Genomic DNA, 18,209 nt, shown 5'->3' with positions numbered 1-18,209 from the left:
TGCAGCTAATCAAGGGAACTAATTGAGGGGTTTGTGCTTCATCGTAGCTCAATCCACTTTGTCTTATTTTGGTTGGATTGGGTTTCTTGTAGTTGATACGTGGTTTGGAAGAAAGTTATAATTCTGTAGCAAATTCTACCAGTTAAAACAAAGATAAAACAGGTTCACAACTTTATGTAAAACAACCATTGACTTCGTTTAACTTTTTAGGCTTCGTCTTCCGCAAACGATCACATTCCGTTAAACTCGTCATAATTTGCTCATAAAAGGGACTAGAATGGTTAATTTAATATTTTATTGATGTATTCCATCACATTATAGGCACTGTTAATTCCTAAAGAACCAATGAGAGTGCGAACTTTCCAGTTTTTTAAAAAAGAAGAAAATGTTAAATGGCCTATTTTTGACAACTTTGAAATATAAAAGCCCTTGTCCCTTCGGGGACATCCTTTAAATGAAAAATATAATGGTCCTCATATCAAGTCTTGGAACAATTCAAATCTCATTAAAGTGCAAGTCGTTTCCAAATAATATGTTATTCTGCTCCTTAATACTGTGTTTAAAGAGTGTTAAATTGCACCAGCTTATACTTTGCAAATATTACACTTTGGGATATTTCGCTTCATGATTAATCTGTAAAATTTTAAGCTGGATTAGATTTAGACTGCATTGATGCATTTGCAATTTTAAGAAAAAAGAAAAACTTACTTATATAAGAAAAACTACATAACAATTACTATGAGTTGCAAATTAACTTATATCGTGGAGAATATATTTTAAGGTCTTAGTCAAAATTCTTAATTTAAACTTGACTCTATTTCGGATTATGTGAAACTATTTTCTTTTTAGTATGTTAAAAAAAGATACTTTTTTATATTTGAAATAATCTTACTTTAAACTTTATTTTTTATCCTATATGATATGATTTTATAGCCAAACAAAATGCAACGACATATCTAAAACCAAATTTCTAAAAAACTCTTTTTTTAAACTTCTTGTTGAATCAAAGAGATTCACATGGAGGAAGTATATAATAATTCACTCTTCACCCGCTTCTCATATGCTGTACGTTATTTTTTTTTTTTCACAATTATTTTCTCAACTCAAATAAAACTACAATTATTTCCTCTTTCCAGAGTAGGGGTAAAGCCGCGTACATGCTGCCCTCCCCAAATCTTACTTGTGAGAAATTACTGGATTTGTTATTGTTGTTGTTAAATAAAACTACAGAATAAATTGAACGAAATTAATTACCGAGTCAAATCACTTTATATTGAACTGAAATGAAATCTAAGGTGATGGTTGGTGGGGAAACGTTCATATCCCTGATTTATACTCCATTACACTTATGTAGGTTTCACTTCGAATGAAAGAAAACAGAATTATTCCTACGATTAATATTATGTCTATCTAGTTAACTTTAGCAAGAATCACCATCAAAATTCATGATTCAATGATACTTGTGATAATCTTTCATAAATGTACATTTAATTAGGAAGCATTTCGGTCATAAAGTTCTTATAGGGGCTTTTTGTGTCAATTGTTTTTATTTTTAATCCTAAAAATAATGTTAATGACAATTGTGATACAATAGATTGAAGTGTTATAAAATAAAGACCGTAAAGTAAAAACAAGATTAGAGAGAAACTTATATATTATTCAAACTTCAAACTTATGTACATAATGAACTAAAATCTCCTCTATTTATAGAAGAAAACAAGTTGTTGTGTAAGCTGCTTCGGCAAGCTGCTGTGTAAGCTGCTACTCTACCAGATATAGATAATCTTCTATCGGGGGTAATGTTTATCCATAAAAGAGTACCGAAAGGATAAGCTCATTATACCAGATATAGATAATCTTCTACCGGTGGTAATGTTTATCCATAGCGGGGTACCGAAAGGATAAGCTCATTCTATCAGATATAGATAATCTTATATCGGGTAGTACCGAAAGGATACACTCATTATACCAGATATAGATAATCTTCTATCGGTGGTAATGTTTATCCATAACGGAGTACTGAAAGGATAAGCTCATTATACCAGATATAGATAATCTTCTACCGGGTGTGATGTTTATCCATAACTGAGTAATGAAAGGATAAGCTTCTTCAGGAGACTTATTTCCAATAGAGTACTAAATAGATAAACATATTTATGGCGGAGTCTCATATAGATAAGCTTCTTCAGGAGGCTTATTTTCAACGGAGTACTAAATGAACATCCATAATATAATATATTTATAACACTCCCCTTGGATGTTCATTAAAAGATAATGTGCCTTATTATAACCTTACTAGAAAAAATGTCACGACCCAAACTTATGGGAGGCAACGGGCACCCGGTACCTTACTCAACTGAGTACCAACGTAACGTATCTTTCGTATCATACTATCATAGGTAAATGAGACGGAGAGGCTGTCGTGAGATAAGTAGAATAAAACGTGAAGAAATACTAAATATAGGGTGACCCAACTTGATATACCGATTTATACATATGAAGTACTGGCTTATAAGTCCATACTAGTATCCGTATACATGACATCTGTCTACAAGCCTCTAAGAGTACATAAATATCATAAAGGTCGGGACAGAGCCCCGCCATACCAATCAATACATATTCATACTGACCAAATAGGCAACTCCGGAACAAGTGGAGTGCACAAACACCTTCTGCTTAGCTGATAGCCTACTAGGAGAACTCTCAACCTGTCTATCAGGACCTGCGGGCATGAAACGCATCGTCCCTAGGCAAAAGAGATGTCAGTACAAATAAAGTACTGAGTATATAAGGCATGACAGTAGTATATAAAAGACATGAAAGAAACCTGGAGTAAAAAACTCAACCTGTAATTCTGAATAGCTCTGTGAATCATGAAAATTTATAATGTCATGCATGTGCGTATAAATGCCATACCATGCATAGGTATATGCGTACATAACATCATCAAGCCTCTGAGGGTATCCCATCATATCATCTCAGCTACTGTGGGCAAAATCATCAACGTATACCAACTGATCAGGTGGTGGTGTGTATATAACGTCGTAATCTTTTCTCATATCCCATATACATATAATATACGCGTATATAACGCCTTCTAGTCATGGGTCAATGTACATGTATAAATGCATGAAATGCATAAGAAATACGTTAATAAGATTTCTCGAATATCATAAAATTAATAAGCCTTTCGGACAAACTTTATCAAATACGTATTTTTCTGAGACCCATGAATAGAGGATATAATAATAATTCACATGGGGAATCAAGAATATAGACACCCCTAGTATTTCTATGAATAGAGTCATTTATGAAAGTTACGTATTTTGCTCGTTTCATTTGTATCATTTGGATCATGCCAAAAAGAAAGAAGGGATAGCCTTAACATACATGGACCGATTCTCTTGAAAATTCCTCTAACGCACGTCTTTTGTGACGAACACGTAACAGCGGATCGAAGTAGGGAAAAATTCGTATGATATTCTTAAGAAAGATTGCACCGTACTCCCTTAGAATCACAAAATTTCGTTGCTATTACGTAGTATAACTTTATATGAAATCTCACGTTTTTGAATTCTTGAAGATCCATGAAAGCTCACACTACTGAATTTTTTTGAAAGCTCACGTTACTGAATTTTTTTTGAAAGCTCACGTTACTAAATGTGAAGCTCATGTCCAAAGCCTTGGAGTTCAAAATGAATTCTTGAAGTTTCAAATGAGTTCTTTCAATGTCTTGATTGGTAGGCCCCACTTGACTTTAATACTTAGAAAGATCACTTATCTCAAAGTGTGACACCAATGTATAATACTTATTAGTCATACTAACCTTTAGTTGTCATGGTCCCACATGGACAAGACAATTATTACTCTTACCCACTTTTGTCACTTTTCTTAGTTCTAATTCGCGTTTCTTGTGAATTAGACTTGAAGATTGTGAATTGATCATTCTTGTATGAAATTAGTTGAATTTAAGAAGTCTTACTTTAGTGGGCGTGGGCCGTGTGAGTTAATACTCATCATCAAGGCCCCTTTGGGCAGCCACGTTAGGGGGAGTTAGACTTATCCAAATGTTGTAATTAATTAGCTAATCTCCCACCAAAAAATATTAACTAACTAGGTAATATCCCATTACCCAATAATTAACTAATTACTCACATAACTAAGAATTATCTCCACTTGCTTAAAATACTACTCACTTTTAACATACCTTATATACTTTACTATTATGGCCATGTGGTATCGTGTATGGTACTAGTCCATAAATATCGGATATTTTAGCTCGGCCATATTTTATCCCAAAATGTCAAACTTCGACGAAATTCATTTTCTTCGATTTGCTTACCCTCTCGCCTTCACGAATTTACTCATTACTTATTTGAAATAGCATAAAATGCTTATAATCTTTAAATAATCTCATTCCCGAACTTACGTTGATTAACTTACGATGAAACTTTAACGTATGAAAATTGTGGGATGTAATATCTCATTTCCGAGCTTTTATCAATTTACTTATGGCGTACTTTCATGTAAGAAAACATGGGGTGTAACAAAAAACCTCGTAGGAAAAGAATCCTAGTGAAGGAAAAAGAGTACACATATTTAGTAATACGTATAACTAGTTGTCTCATTAAAAACCTTATAAGGAAAATCTTGTGGAAAAAACCTTAGTAAGGGAAAAATAGTATAGCGCGTATTTTACTCCCCCTGATAAAAATCTTGTTTCAAATATTTGAGTCTCCGCATTCCAATCTTGTATACCATCTTCTCAAAAGTTGAAGTTGGCAAAGATTTAGTGAATAAATCTGTCGGATTGTCACTTGAACGGATTTGTTGTACATCAATGTTATCATTTTTTTGAAGATCATATGTGTAGAATAATTTTGGTGAAATGTGTTTCGTTCTATCTCCTTTTATAAAATCTTCCTTTAATTGGGTTATGCATGCATCATTATCTTCGTATAAAATTGTGGATATTTTATCACATTCCAAACCACATTTTTCTTGAATAAAATGAATCACTGATCTCAACCACACGCATTCCCTACTTGCTTTATGAATAGTTATTATCTCAGCATAATTTGAAGAAGTAGCAACAATAGATTGCTTTATGGAGCGCCATGATATGACAGTACCTCCACATGTAAACACGTACTCGATTTGAGATCGAGCTTTATGTAGATCGGATAAATAACCTACATCTGTATAACCAACAAGATCTGCACTACCTTTGTTAGAATAAAATAAACCCATATCAAGTGTTCTATTTAAATATCGCAATATATGCTTAATCCCGTTACAATGTCTCTGTGTAGGAGAAGAGCTATATCTTGGTAGTAAATTAATAGAAAATACTATGTCAGGCCTTGCAGCATTAGCAAAATACATAAGTGCACCAATTGCACTAAGATAAGGTATTTTAGGACCAATGAGTTCCTCATCCTCTTATGGAGGTCGGAACAAATCCTTATTCACTTCAAGTGATCGAACAACCATTGGTGTACTCAATGGGTGTGCTTTGTCCATGTAAAAGTATTTTAAGACTCTTTCTGTATAGGCAGATTGATGGATAAAGATCACGTCTGCTAAATGTTCAATTTGCAGACCAAGACAAAGTTTTGTCTTTCCAAGATCTTTCATCTCAAATTCTTTCTTAAGATATTCAATTGCCTTTTGGAGCTCTTCTGGAGTTCCAACAAGATTTATGTCATCAACATAAACAACAAGGATAACAAATTCTGATGCCATTTTCTTTATAAAAATACATGAACAAATAACATCATTTATGTAACCCTCTTTAAGAAAATATTCATTGAGGTGATTATACCACATACGCCCAGATTGCTTTAAACCATACAAAGATCTTTGTAATCTGATTGAATACATTTTCTGAGATTTTATTTGCTTCATGCATTTTAAGTCATTCGGGGATTTTCATATAAATTTCATTATCAAGTGAACCATATAGATAAGCCGTAACTACATCCATTAGATGTATTTCAAGCTTTTCATGTAGTGCTAAACTGATGAGATATCGAAATGTTATGGCATTCATAACAGGTGAATATGTTTCATCAAAATCGACTACAGGTCGTTGTGAGAATCCTTGTGCGACAAGGCGAGCTTTGTATCTTTCAATTTTATTTTTATCATTCATTTTTCGCACAAAAACCCATTTATGACCAACTAATTTTATACCAGCAGGTGTTTGGACTACTGGTCCAAAGACCTCTCTTTTAGCAAGTGCGTTCAATTCTGATTAAATTGCCTCTTGCCATTTTGGCCAATCAAATCTTTGTCGACATTCTTCGACAGATCGGAGTTCAAGAACCTCACTATCTTGCATAATGTTAAGTGCAACATTATATGCAAAAATATTATCTACCACTATTTTAGATCGATTTAAATTAATACCTTCACAAGTAGAACTTATTAAAAGCTTCTCACTCACTTGAGTCTCGGGTTCATTGATTTCTTCAGGAATCTCGGAACTAACCAGATCTTGGGTCTCTTCAGGGTATCCCTTCATAGTATCGTTTTGATCATTTGTTGTTTTTCTTTTTCGAGGATTTCGATCTTTAGAACCCAAAGGTCTACCACGCTTCAGGCGTGCTTTAGGTTCACTAGTTGTCATGCTAGTAGATGGTCCTGTTGGGACATCAATTCGGATAGGCACATTCTCTGCATTGATATGTGACTTAGTTATCCTTTTCAAATCAGTAAACGCATCTGGCATTTGATTTGCTATATTTTGTAAATGGATGATCTTTTGGACCTCCTGATTACATATAGGGGTGCGTGGATCAAAATGGGATAATGATGAAACTTTTCACACAATTTCTCTTTTGATTTCCTTTTTCTCTCCCCCTAATTGTGGAAAATTTATTTTATCAAACCGACAATCTGCGAATCGAGCAGTAAATAAATCTCCCGAAAATGGTTCAAGATAGCGAATAATAGAGGGTGATTCAAACCTAACATATATTCTTAATCTTCTATGCGGGCCCATCTTACTGTGCTGTGGTGGTGCTACTGGCACATATACAGCACATCCAAAAATTCGCAAATGGGCAATATTTGGTTCATGACCAAAAACTAATTGTGACGGAGAATATTTATTATAATGTGTCAGTCTGAGATGGATAAGTGATGCTGCATGCAAGATAGCATGGCCCCAAATAGTAGTGGGCAATTTTGTTTTCATAAGCAGTGGTCTTGTTATCAATTGCAGGCGTTTAATAAATGACTATGCAAGACCATTTTGAGTATGAACATAAGCTACAAGATGTTCAACTTTTATCCCAATTGATAGACAATAATCATCAAAAGCTTGAGATGAGAATTCTCCAGCATTATCAAGGCGAATAGCCTTTATAGGATAATCTGGGAATTGTGCCCTTAATCGAATTATTTGGGCTAATAGCTTTGCAAACGCTAGATTGCGAGATGATAGTAGGCACACATGAGATCATCTTGAAGATGCATCTATTAGGACCATAAAATATCTAAACAACCCACTTGGTGGGTGAATAAGTCCATATATATCCCCATGTATACGTTCTAAAAAGGCAGGGGATTCAATGCCAACCTTCATTGGTGATGGTCTAGTGATCATTTTGCCTTGATAACAAGCATCACAAGAAAATTCATTATTTGTAAGAATCTTCAGGTTCTTTAATTGATGTCCATTCGAATTTTCAGTAATTCGTCTCATCATTATTGATCCAGGATGGCCCAAACGGCCATGCCAAAGCACAAAAATATTTGAATCAGTAAACTTCTGGTTTACGATAGAGTGTGCTTCAACTGTACTAATCTTTGAATAGTACAAGCCAGAAGATAAAGTTGGTAACTTTTTTACAATGCACTTCTGGCCATAAACATTCTTTGTAATACAAATATATTCCATATTCATTTTATCTATCGTCTCAACATGATACCCATTTCGGCGGATATCTACAAAACTCAGCAAGTTTCTTCTGGACTTAGAGGAGAATAATGCATTGTCTATTATAAGTTTTGTTCCCTTAGACAGAAATATAGTGGCTCTTCCGGAGCTTTCAATTAAACTTATATTACCAGAAATTATTGAAACATTTGCTTTTTCCTTATGAAAATAAGAAAAGTATTCTTGATCTTTAAATATGGCATGAGTTGTTCCACTATCAATTACACAAATATCTTCATGATTGGTCTTTGATCCAAACATAATTTGAGGATTATCCATATTCTTCAAAATGACATAAACAAAATAAATATGATAGTAAACATCATTATTAAATCATAACTTTTATTTATGTACAATAATTACATAACCATACTATCTACTACAAACAACAAAAATTAAAATATTTACATCTCTACAAATTCATCACCGATCACACGACTTGTTTCTCATTCCTGGAGTACAAAGTAATCAGCTACATCTAAATGCATGAAATCTAAATTATCTTCAGAAATAAAATTTGCTTCAACATTTTTCTCTGTCTTATTCAGGGAGGCTTGATACAGCCCAACCAGGTGCTTTGACGTATGCCATGTACGTGACCAGTGCCCTTTTCCTCCACATCTATAACATGTATTTTCTGGCTTTGCTGCTTGCACCGCTTCATGCTTTTGTTCCTTCCTTTTCCACTGCTGGTGATGAGGAGGATTCTTTGATGCATTATTATTAACATGATTAAAGTTTCTTCCCCGACCACGGCCATGACCACGACTGGGGCCACGTTATCTTCTACGCTTAGCTTGGTGGAAGTTCGTCTCATTCACTTCAGGGAATGGACAAGAACTAGTAGGTCGACTTTCATGGTTTTTCATTAATAGCCCATTATGTTGCTCGGCTACAAGAAAATGTGAGATAAGTTCAAAATACTTTTTGAATCTCATCTCTCGATATTGCTGCTGCAGGAGCATATTCGAGGCATAAAAAATGGTGAAAGTTTTCTCCAACATATCATGATCAGTAATATTATCACCACATAGTTTCAATTGAAAAATAATTTTGAACATAGTAGAATTATACTCACTGATAGATTTAAAATCTTGTAGCCTTAGATGAGTCCAATCATAACGTGCCTGTAGAATAACGACCATTTTCAGGTGGTCATATCTATATTTTAAATTATTTCACAGTATGACTGGATCTTTAATAGTGAGATATTCCATTTTCAAGCCTTCATTAAGGTGATGGCGTAGGAATATCATTGCTTTGGCACGGTCTTGGTTTGATGCTTGATTTTTGTCCATAATGGCGTCTGCCAGACCCATCGCATCAAGATGAATTTCAGCATCAAGCACCCAAGACATGTAACTTTTGCCCGATATATCCAGGGCTACAAACTCAAATTTTAAAAAATTTGACATTATTTAGAAAAAGAAAGTTCGTATCTCTGATACATTCAAAGTATTTGCTCGAGATGGCAATGTCTCGTGCTGATAACGTGTTATAAAATAAAGACTGTAAAGTAAAGACAAGTATATAGAGAAACCGATATATTATTCAAACTTTAAACTTATGTACATAATGAACTGAAATCTCCTCTATTTATAGAAGAAAGCAAGCTGCTGTGTAAGCTGCTTCTGCAAGCTACTGTGTAAGCTGCTACTGTACCAGATATAGATAATCTTCTATCGGGGGTAATGTTTATCCATCACGGAGTACCGAAAGAATAAGCTCATTATACTAGATATAGATAATCTTCTACCGGTAGTAATGTTTATCCATATCGGGGTACCGAAAGAATAAGCTCATTGTATCAGATATATATAATCTTCTACCGGGTAGTACCGAAAGGATAAGCTCATTATATCAGATATAGATAATCTTCTACCGGAGTTAATATTTATCTATAACGGAGTACCGAAAGGATAAGCTCATTATACCAGATATAGATAATCTTCTACCGGGTGTGATGTTTATCCATAACGGGGTATTGAAAGGATAAGCTTCTTCAGGAGACTTATTTTCAATAGAGTACTAAATAGATAAACATTTACGGCGAAATCTCATATAGATAAGTTTTTTTAGGAAACTTATTTTTAACGAAGTACTAAATGAATATCAATAATATAATATATTTATAACAGGAAGTAGAATAGGGGATGCATTTTTTATACTAAAAATAAGTTAGCGGCAAGTTTTGTGATTTATTAAGTGTAAGAAGGGCATTTTTGACAGTTTACCTGTTTTCCAAAGTTGCTGGTTCAATACAGTCTCCACCAGGATCACAACCGCCGATCGGCTCGCTCTTACTGCTAGTGCGACCTTCGCCTAGGTATCTTCTTCTTCTCTTCTCTCTTCTTAACTATTTTACTTGATCTTCTCTTTTGTTTTTGAGTTTTTGCTTCGTTTTTTTTCAGTTGGAGAATGATTAAGGAACATTGAATACTCTGATTTTGTGAAAGTGATTTGGTAGTTGTGATTTACGAACTTACAGTGAATTTCTATTTGATAATTTGTTATGGGTTACAGAAGACGTTCTTTGTCATTTAATTAGTGAAATTCATGTTTCTTAGCTTACAGCAGTTTTTAAGTAACTTCACATTGGAGTTTAAATGAATTTGAACGTATTATTTGATAATCATGGATGGTTTAGATAAGTAAATTATGAGAGTTACGGACTTCCTGAATAAGTAATACTATACTCATTATGTAAATTTTGCTTCTGCACACAACGGTGTTGCCTAGTGGTCAATGAATTGGGTTGAGAACCATGAACTCTAAGGTTCAAATCTCAGCGGAGACAAAAAATACTAAGTGATTTCTTCCCGTCTGTTAGCCTTGGTGGACAAAGTTACCTAATACCTGATCTAGTGGGAGGCAACAGGTATCCCATGTAACTCGTGGTAGTGCGCACAAGTTGGCCTGGACACTACGGTTATCAACAAAAATGTCGATTTTGCTTTTTAGGTCATAAATTTTTATTTTCCTATGAATTTGTTGCTTGGCGACTTTTAGTGATTATCTTATCAAGAGTGAAGTATTCAGAAGTTCAAATAAAATCTCCAAATTCGAGTTTTTCTGATAGATTATTTAGTTTTATTTGGATTAAAAAAGAGATATTTGTAATGACTAGAATAAAAACAAAGAAATTTGGAGAAAATTACTTTTCTGAAAATATATTTTGCTTGTTATTTTCCTCCCTTGACAGCCACCAAATAAAATACCCAGATATCAACTTCTTCCTATAATCAGTCGCCTTCCACCAACCTTCTTCCATAAATCATTACTTCAGGTAGCGGCAAAGGTAGAGCATTTCAGTCAGTCAATTTGTTCATCGAGGCTTCCGGTACAAGACTTTGGCTGAAGTTTCTCCAGGGATTTTATTTGGTATCTTTCTTTATATTTTTCAATTAGTCCATATTGTAATTTACAACAGCCATCTCTAAAACCCCATACGGAAAATTACTACTATAATGAAGGGAGTTAAGTCCAAGATTTCACTTGTAAATCTTTGATGCCTAGCGAAGATTCTTTGAAGCGGCTTTTGGGTTCTCTTTCTTAACGGTAAAGATCCCACTCTTCCTGCAATTTTTTGCCATCATTGTGATTTATCTAAAAAAAGAGTTTCTGCAGAAAGATTAGTTAAAGGAATAAATTTGGAGGCTTTGTATTATTTTGGTTTCCGGAATTTTCTATGCTAAGATTTTGTATTTTCAGCAATGGTGTTTTGTAAATTTAAGTGGGTGATTAGATTTAAGTGGATTTAGTTATTTATTTTAAAAAATATTATTAAAAAAATAGTGACATGGACTCCACGTTGGTATTTTAATTGATGTGTTCTTTGGTTAAAGAGTCGTACTTCTGAAGTCTGGCTGGACAGAACAAATTATACAAGAAGTTTGGCTGTCATGATTATGGTATGTGATCCTTCCTTCTTCTTTTCAGAACCTTTCTTAAAGCTTATGCTCTGTTCAGGTTCGAATGAGAACAATGTTTCCCTGTTTATTTATTTATTCTTTTCTTCAATGCATTTTGTGGGGGTGGGTTTGCTATATGAACAATAATCTTTTTTTCTCTCTGGAAAAACAGGAAAGTAAATCAGTTGACTCGTTTATCAGCCTTGCGTAATACTGTAAAACAGGCTAGCACCGGACAACCTCTTTACTTGTTTTCCCCTTTTCATTTGAGAAGAGGACACTGGGTACAGGGGACTAAGGTCTTTGGAGGCTTCTAATCATTTGTGAGAATCTAAATGCGACCATTGCCTTTATATATGAGAACACTACTTTGTTATGGAATTTCATTTGCAAGTATTGGGTTGACCAAAATTATTTTACAACAAGGCGTATGCAAAGTAATCACACAAGTTTTGCTTTCATATAAGCTGCATTTATATGGTGAACCTCTCTTTGGTGAAATGATCTTGCTTGATCAGAATTATTGCAGCCTTTTGAAGGCATCACACATATCAGAAATTTAGTAACCTGTATAATTCTGCAGCTAGGACTATTTTGGGGCTATTGATATGACATCTTTGTGCTTGTTGCTATTGCTTCCTTCCTGCTGTTACTTTCTTTCTTGCCTTTGTGGTTGATACTACTTGTTTCTATTGTTGCTTTTCATCTTCTTGAGCCGAGGGTCTTCTTCCGGAAACAACCTCTCTACCCTCTAAGGTTAGGGGTAAGGTCTGCGTACCCACTACCCTCCCCATACCCCACTTGTGGGATTCCACTGGGCTTGTTGTTGTTGTTGTTAATTTGATCCAATCATTGTTGGTTGTTGATTTGAAGTTGTTGTCTTAATAGAATCTGCACCCAGGGGTGTGGCTAGTGGTCAATGAAATGGGTGAGAACCATGAGGTCTTAGGTTCAAATCTAGCGGAGGCAAAAAATACTAGGTGATTTCTTCCCATCTATCCGAGCCTTGGAGATAGAGTTACTTGGTACCTGTTGTTGGTGGGAGGTGGCAGGTACCCCGTGGAATTAGTTGAGGTGCGCGCAAGCTGGACCGGTTACCACGGTTATAAAAAAAAAAGAATCTGCTTTGGCGAACACCTTGATCCACCACTGTGATTTTCGCATACGTCTTCTTTGTCTTCCTTTTTTTATTGCAAAATTTTAGCAAGCTTTAAAATTTTAAGTTTATTTTCTATTTGTTTTTCATTATCCATTTAGCTGCAAACTCTTTTTTTCTTTATTTATTTTTTGCATTATTAGGATCCCATTTTGTTGATCCTAAGATATCTATCTATATCTTTATTTCTTTATGTATTTATTTGTTTATTTTATTTTTGCATATTATGCCCTCTGATCTTTTGATATAATTCTATTTCAGAAGCTAAATCCGTGTTAGTCAAGGATCTTCAATTTCATTTTAGTGAAAAAAAGCCAAAAGAATCAGTGACTTCAAGAACCTATTGTGAAAGCAGTGTAATTTGATAAAAACACGTTTCAGAGAACTGCAAGAGGGGGAAGAAATATGGGATATTGGCTCATGCTCAGTGCTGTTATTGCCGTAACGCTGGTAATTGCTCAAGCAGTGAGATTATTGTTAATGGTAATCAATGGCTGGAGAAATAGAAAGAAGGCTGTTGGGGTCTTCCACCCATACACCAATGACGGAGGTGGCGGAGAACGAGTCTTGTGGTGCGCTGTGAAAGCCATCCAAGATGAAAACCCAAATCTAGATTGTGTCATATATACAGGAGATCATGATGCTTCTCCTGACAGCCTTACTGGCCGTGCCCTTGATCGATTTGGAGTCAAATTAATCCACCCTCCTAAGGTACCCTCTCGGTGTGTTTTTCTCTGCGTACATGATATTATTTCCGTTATTTCATTTTTCATGATAGTGTTTGACTTGAAATGAACTCTAGGGATATTTATTTGACTTGCATATTTTATCAGCGACAATGGAATAATATCAAAGTGATGGTTGAAAAGTTATACTTTGATAAGAAATGTCACAAAGTTTGAAAGTATAACGAATTTAAATTCTTAAAAGTTGTGAATGTAGTATTAAACTAGAATACTATCAATCATTAAGTCACAAAATAAAATGTTGTCACATTTGCTTTCTGTTTAGCTAAACAAACAACTTCCTTTTTTCACATTTGCTCCCGTTTCTTCATCTTCCTCCCCTCCCCATACCCACGCCCAAGCTCCATCATTAGTGTCAAGGGAACTCCCAGGTCGTCAAATGCTCATTTGAGGCGCGCTTAGGCCCTGAAGCTCATAGAAGCTCGGGCTAGGCACTTTGCCTCACTTAAGCTGCGCTTCAGTTTAGGCAAGGCACTAAGGCGTACGCCTCATTGCCCATTAATTCTATCTTGAATAGAGCGCTAGTAAACAATTAATATGATTGGCAAGAAGATATATTAATTGTTAAGTAAATCATTTTGAATAAAGTTGTTACTTTTTTCTCGCATTAAATATGTATTTTTTTCTCCTCCGTTGTGCCTTTTTTAACTAAAGCTCACACTTTAGTTGCGCTTTGCACTTAAATCCCCGATAGACCTAGAACGCTTTTGAACGCTTTTTGCCTTTGACAACACTAATTTCAACAGTATCACGTAGTCTTTGTGCTTCTTCTATCCCTGATAAGGCATTGAAATCCTCCTCAATATTCTTTATTGTAGCACCAGGAATACACTTCTAATCTGTTTTGAATTCTAAAATTTATTTATGTTAGTTTGTAGGTGCTTTGAGATATCTGTATTGTATATTCCTTCTTCCCCTTTTACCTGTATTGCTGCATCTTATATTCCTCTTTTTGATGCTTTATTACTGGTATATGTTTGACGGTGTTAATCACAAACACATATAATACCCTGTCCAGATAATTGCTGAATAGTGTAGTTGTTCTTTCGAAACTTCAATATATTGGCATTCGATGTCATTTTGCTCAAGATTACTGATTTCCTGCAGTTTACATCAGGTGGTCCATCTGCATAGGAGAAAGTGGGTCGAAGAAACCACTTACCCTCGTTTCACAATGATTGGTCAAAGCTTTGGATCGATTTACCTTTCTTGGGAAGCTTTGTGCAAATATACACCCTTATATTACTTTGATACTAGTGGATATGCTTTTACTTATCCAGTTGCCCGTGTATTTGGATGCAAAGTTTTTTCCTATACTCATTATCCAACTATCAGTTTAGACATGCTATCTCGTGTTCGTGGGCGCAGTTCAATGTACAACAATGATTCCTTGATTGCCAAGAGGTACTCAATTAGTCATTTTGATGGAAGTTTCTGTTACTAAGCACCTAAGCGTTGGTCTACCTTGTTGAAGAAAAATGAGAATGGGCTATTCAAACAAAAAGAAAAAGGCCATGCTTAGTTTGGCGAGCCTTTGTCATTGTCTGTCAACTTAAGTGGTGCCAAAGGCCCGTATGAGAAACTGTTGATCTGCTTGTGTCTTTTTTCTTTGCCTTCTAATATTAACAATTTTATCAGTTGACCTTGTGACATGTATGCATATCTTTTTACCAAATTAATGTGGTCATTCACTAACTGGCAGTCGTAAGAAGATATAATGGCAAGATGTTATTCCGCTTCTCCAGTAAAGTGTACATCTAGATGCATTAGTGGGTCTTCTGAAATTATATATCCAAAGGGACTGAATATGATAAGATTGTAATGTCTTTGCATTTTCTCCGCTTGTATCTGTGCATGAAGCTCATGAAATTGCTTTTCTGGCAGTGCGATACTATCCCGGTTCAAGGTTGTTTATTATACGTTGTTTAGCTGGCTGTACAGCTTTGTCGGTTCTTGTGCACACCTAGCGATGGTTAATTCTTCATGGACCCAATCTCATATTGAGAAGCTGTGGGGAATACCAGCTCGAATAAGGCGCGTGTATCCTCCTTGTGATACTTCTAGGCTTCAGGTCTGTATTCTTAACTCTTTTGGTGTTAATATAACCCTTCTTCCTCCTCCTGACGCCTAAAGTTTTTAATGCTTTCCCTCTTTTCTGTAGATTTGATTAAATTAGTAAGTTGGTTAATAATTTTACTATAGTGCTGTCCTTCATTTTTGCATTAATGAAGTATTTGACGAAAGTAGGACTGAGTGTAACTTTCAGACAAATTTCTCCTCTCAATCCTTATTTGGACTTTCATGACTCTTGATTTTGTTGAAAATTGAGGGAAATGATATTACTGTATTCCTTTTTTAGAAGCTCTTATTAATTCTTCTGTTCAGTCTGAGTTGGATGGTAAGGAATTGCATTTTTGCATGGCAAATATAAACAAAAAACTTGACACTGCTCTTGACAGGCGCTTCCGCTGGAAAAGTCAATGAAGCCTCCGAAGATAGTATCTGTGGCTCAGTTCCGTCCAGAGAAGGTGGGCATTTTTGTGTGGTCCTTGTAGAAATCAAGGTACCCATGCTTTTGCAGGTGTTTCAAGGTATATTGCAATATTGAACTCTTGTAAAATTTGTTTTTTCTGTGAGTTAGGCACACCCTCTCCAACTTGAGGCATTTGCAGTTGCCATCAAGAAGTTAGACCAAAATCTGCCAAGGCCGATTATCCAATTAGTGGGTAGTTGTAGGAATGAAGCAGATGAGAAAAGGTTGCAAAATCTGAAGGACCTAGCTATTAAACTGAATGTGGATGATCATGTTGAGTTCCACAAGAATGTCATGTACAGGTTAGTGGTACAACTCCATTTTTGTTTGTCTGAAATTCTTAAACTCCAAGGCATGATTTTACTGAATTTTTAGTACCACAACTTTTCTTTAATTGCTTGAACCTATAACTTTCAAGGTAAGGGTTTCATTAGGGATGGACGTTTTATTGCCTTGGCTACCCCTCTCCCCGGAAAAAATAAAGAAAAAAGAGGAAATGTTTTTTGAAAAAATAAATAAAAATTGATCGGGTGTTCGGGCAATGTAATACACAAAGAGGAAATATATTTATGCATGGGTGTAAATTGCTTACCCCACTGGATTGGATATCTTGGTAATTCTGTTAGCTCTGTGTTTAGACATAGAATGTGAAATGTTTAGGTAGATTATCCATTTCCATCAATTTAATACATGATTACCATGGTGAAAAATCTTCATTTTTGTTTTTTAATCTTGGTTGGTGCAGTGATTTGGTCACACTTTTGGGTGGTGCTGTAGCCGGAATCCATTCCATGACAGATGAGCACTTTGGCATAAGTGTAGTTGAATATATGGCTGCTGGCGCGATACCAATTGGTTAGTCATGTTGTGTGATTTCTCTCTTGTTCTGTGTTTGAGTATATGACTTATTTAGTTGACTTCAAGTTTGTCGGTTTCGTTCAGCACATAATTCAGCTGGCCCAAGGATGGATATTGTGTTACCAGAAGATTCGAAGCAGACTGGGTTCCTTGCCCAGAGCGTAGAGGAATATGCTGAAGCCATTATTGAAGTCATTAAGATGCCAGAGAATGAGAGGCTGGAGATAGCTGCTGCTGCGAGGAAGCGAGCCTCCATGTTCTCAGAGCAAAGGTTTTATGAAGATTTTAAGGCTGCTGTACGATCAATCTTTTGTGATGGTACCAAATGATTACAAAATCTTTGTTTCCATAAATACAAGAGATGAATTTTGTTGCAACATACTTAGACTTTGTCCTATCTTGTCTTTTTCTGGTTTTCCTTTTTCTTTATAAAGTTTACTTTAGATTGTATTTATACTTTGTCAGTACCTTCAGCCTTGAAGTTACTAATTACAGGAAAAAAGTCTGCCTCTGATTTGGCAGTTAGAATAAAAGAGATGGTCCTCCTTTCTTTAGGTTTAGCTAAAGTAGATAGTCATATACACTGGCACGGCGGGGCGTTACAGATGAAGGGAATAATATTTATGGGTCTAATGTCTGTCTGGTGAAAAGAAATTCAATTCTATCTTTAATTCATGTTGAATTGTGTGCAGCTACGTATTTTCTTAGGAGCTGTAAATTTTTTAATCACTTTTGGTGTGATGTTCATGCATTAAGCATATCCGAGAATTCGTTTTCGTTTTTATTTATTGTTGGGAAGGTGGGAGGAGGGGGGATTTATTTATTAAAAGAAAGAATGATAAGTTTCTGGAAGAATTTGGTCTAACATGCTTTTCTTGGACAGTTTCCTTGGCAATAACTGGAGTTACTGGACAATAATAAAGATGGGCGTTGCCCAAAAAATGGATTATACGTACTTCTCATATAGTTTTTCAGTGAATAAACGAAATTAACGGTGGAAATTATATATGTCGAGAAAAAGTTTTATCATAGTGAATAAATAAAAGCTTCTAACACTTCT

At 35.2% G+C, this 18,209-nt stretch overlaps 1 protein-coding gene across 10 annotated transcripts; it reads left to right on the top strand.

The window, feature by feature from the left end:
- The first annotated feature begins 10,141 nt into the window (after positions 1-10,141).
- Positions 10,142-17,682, top strand: LOC107791614 (GDP-Man:Man(3)GlcNAc(2)-PP-Dol alpha-1,2-mannosyltransferase). Of its 10 annotated transcripts, none has more exons than XM_075252157.1 (11): positions 10,142-10,271; positions 11,232-11,326; positions 11,791-11,856; positions 12,029-12,179; positions 13,274-13,723; positions 14,876-15,162; positions 15,643-15,829; positions 16,218-16,286; positions 16,400-16,593; positions 17,037-17,146; positions 17,234-17,682. In XM_075252157.1, the coding sequence occupies exons 5-11, from the start codon at positions 13,418-13,420 to the stop codon at positions 17,476-17,478; spliced, it is 1,398 nt and encodes a 465-aa protein (XP_075108258.1). In that variant the 5' UTR covers positions 10,142-10,271; positions 11,232-11,326; positions 11,791-11,856; positions 12,029-12,179; positions 13,274-13,417; the 3' UTR covers positions 17,479-17,682. The 10 variants fall into 10 exon arrangements, with proteins under 10 accessions (XP_075108258.1, XP_075108254.1, XP_075108256.1 ...); XM_075252153.1 differs by lacking the exon at positions 12,029-12,179 and adding an exon at positions 11,419-11,503; XM_016613703.2 differs by having other exon boundaries at positions 10,156-10,271; positions 11,148-11,503.
- Positions 17,683-18,209: the final 527 nt, after the last annotated feature.

The sequence above is a fragment of the Nicotiana tabacum genome, chromosome 4 (assembly GCF_000715075.1).
Source record: "Nicotiana tabacum cultivar K326 chromosome 4, ASM71507v2, whole genome shotgun sequence".
Lineage (NCBI taxonomy): Eukaryota > Viridiplantae > Streptophyta > Magnoliopsida > Solanales > Solanaceae > Nicotiana > Nicotiana tabacum.
This window is presented reverse-complemented; position numbering and strand designations above follow the sequence as displayed.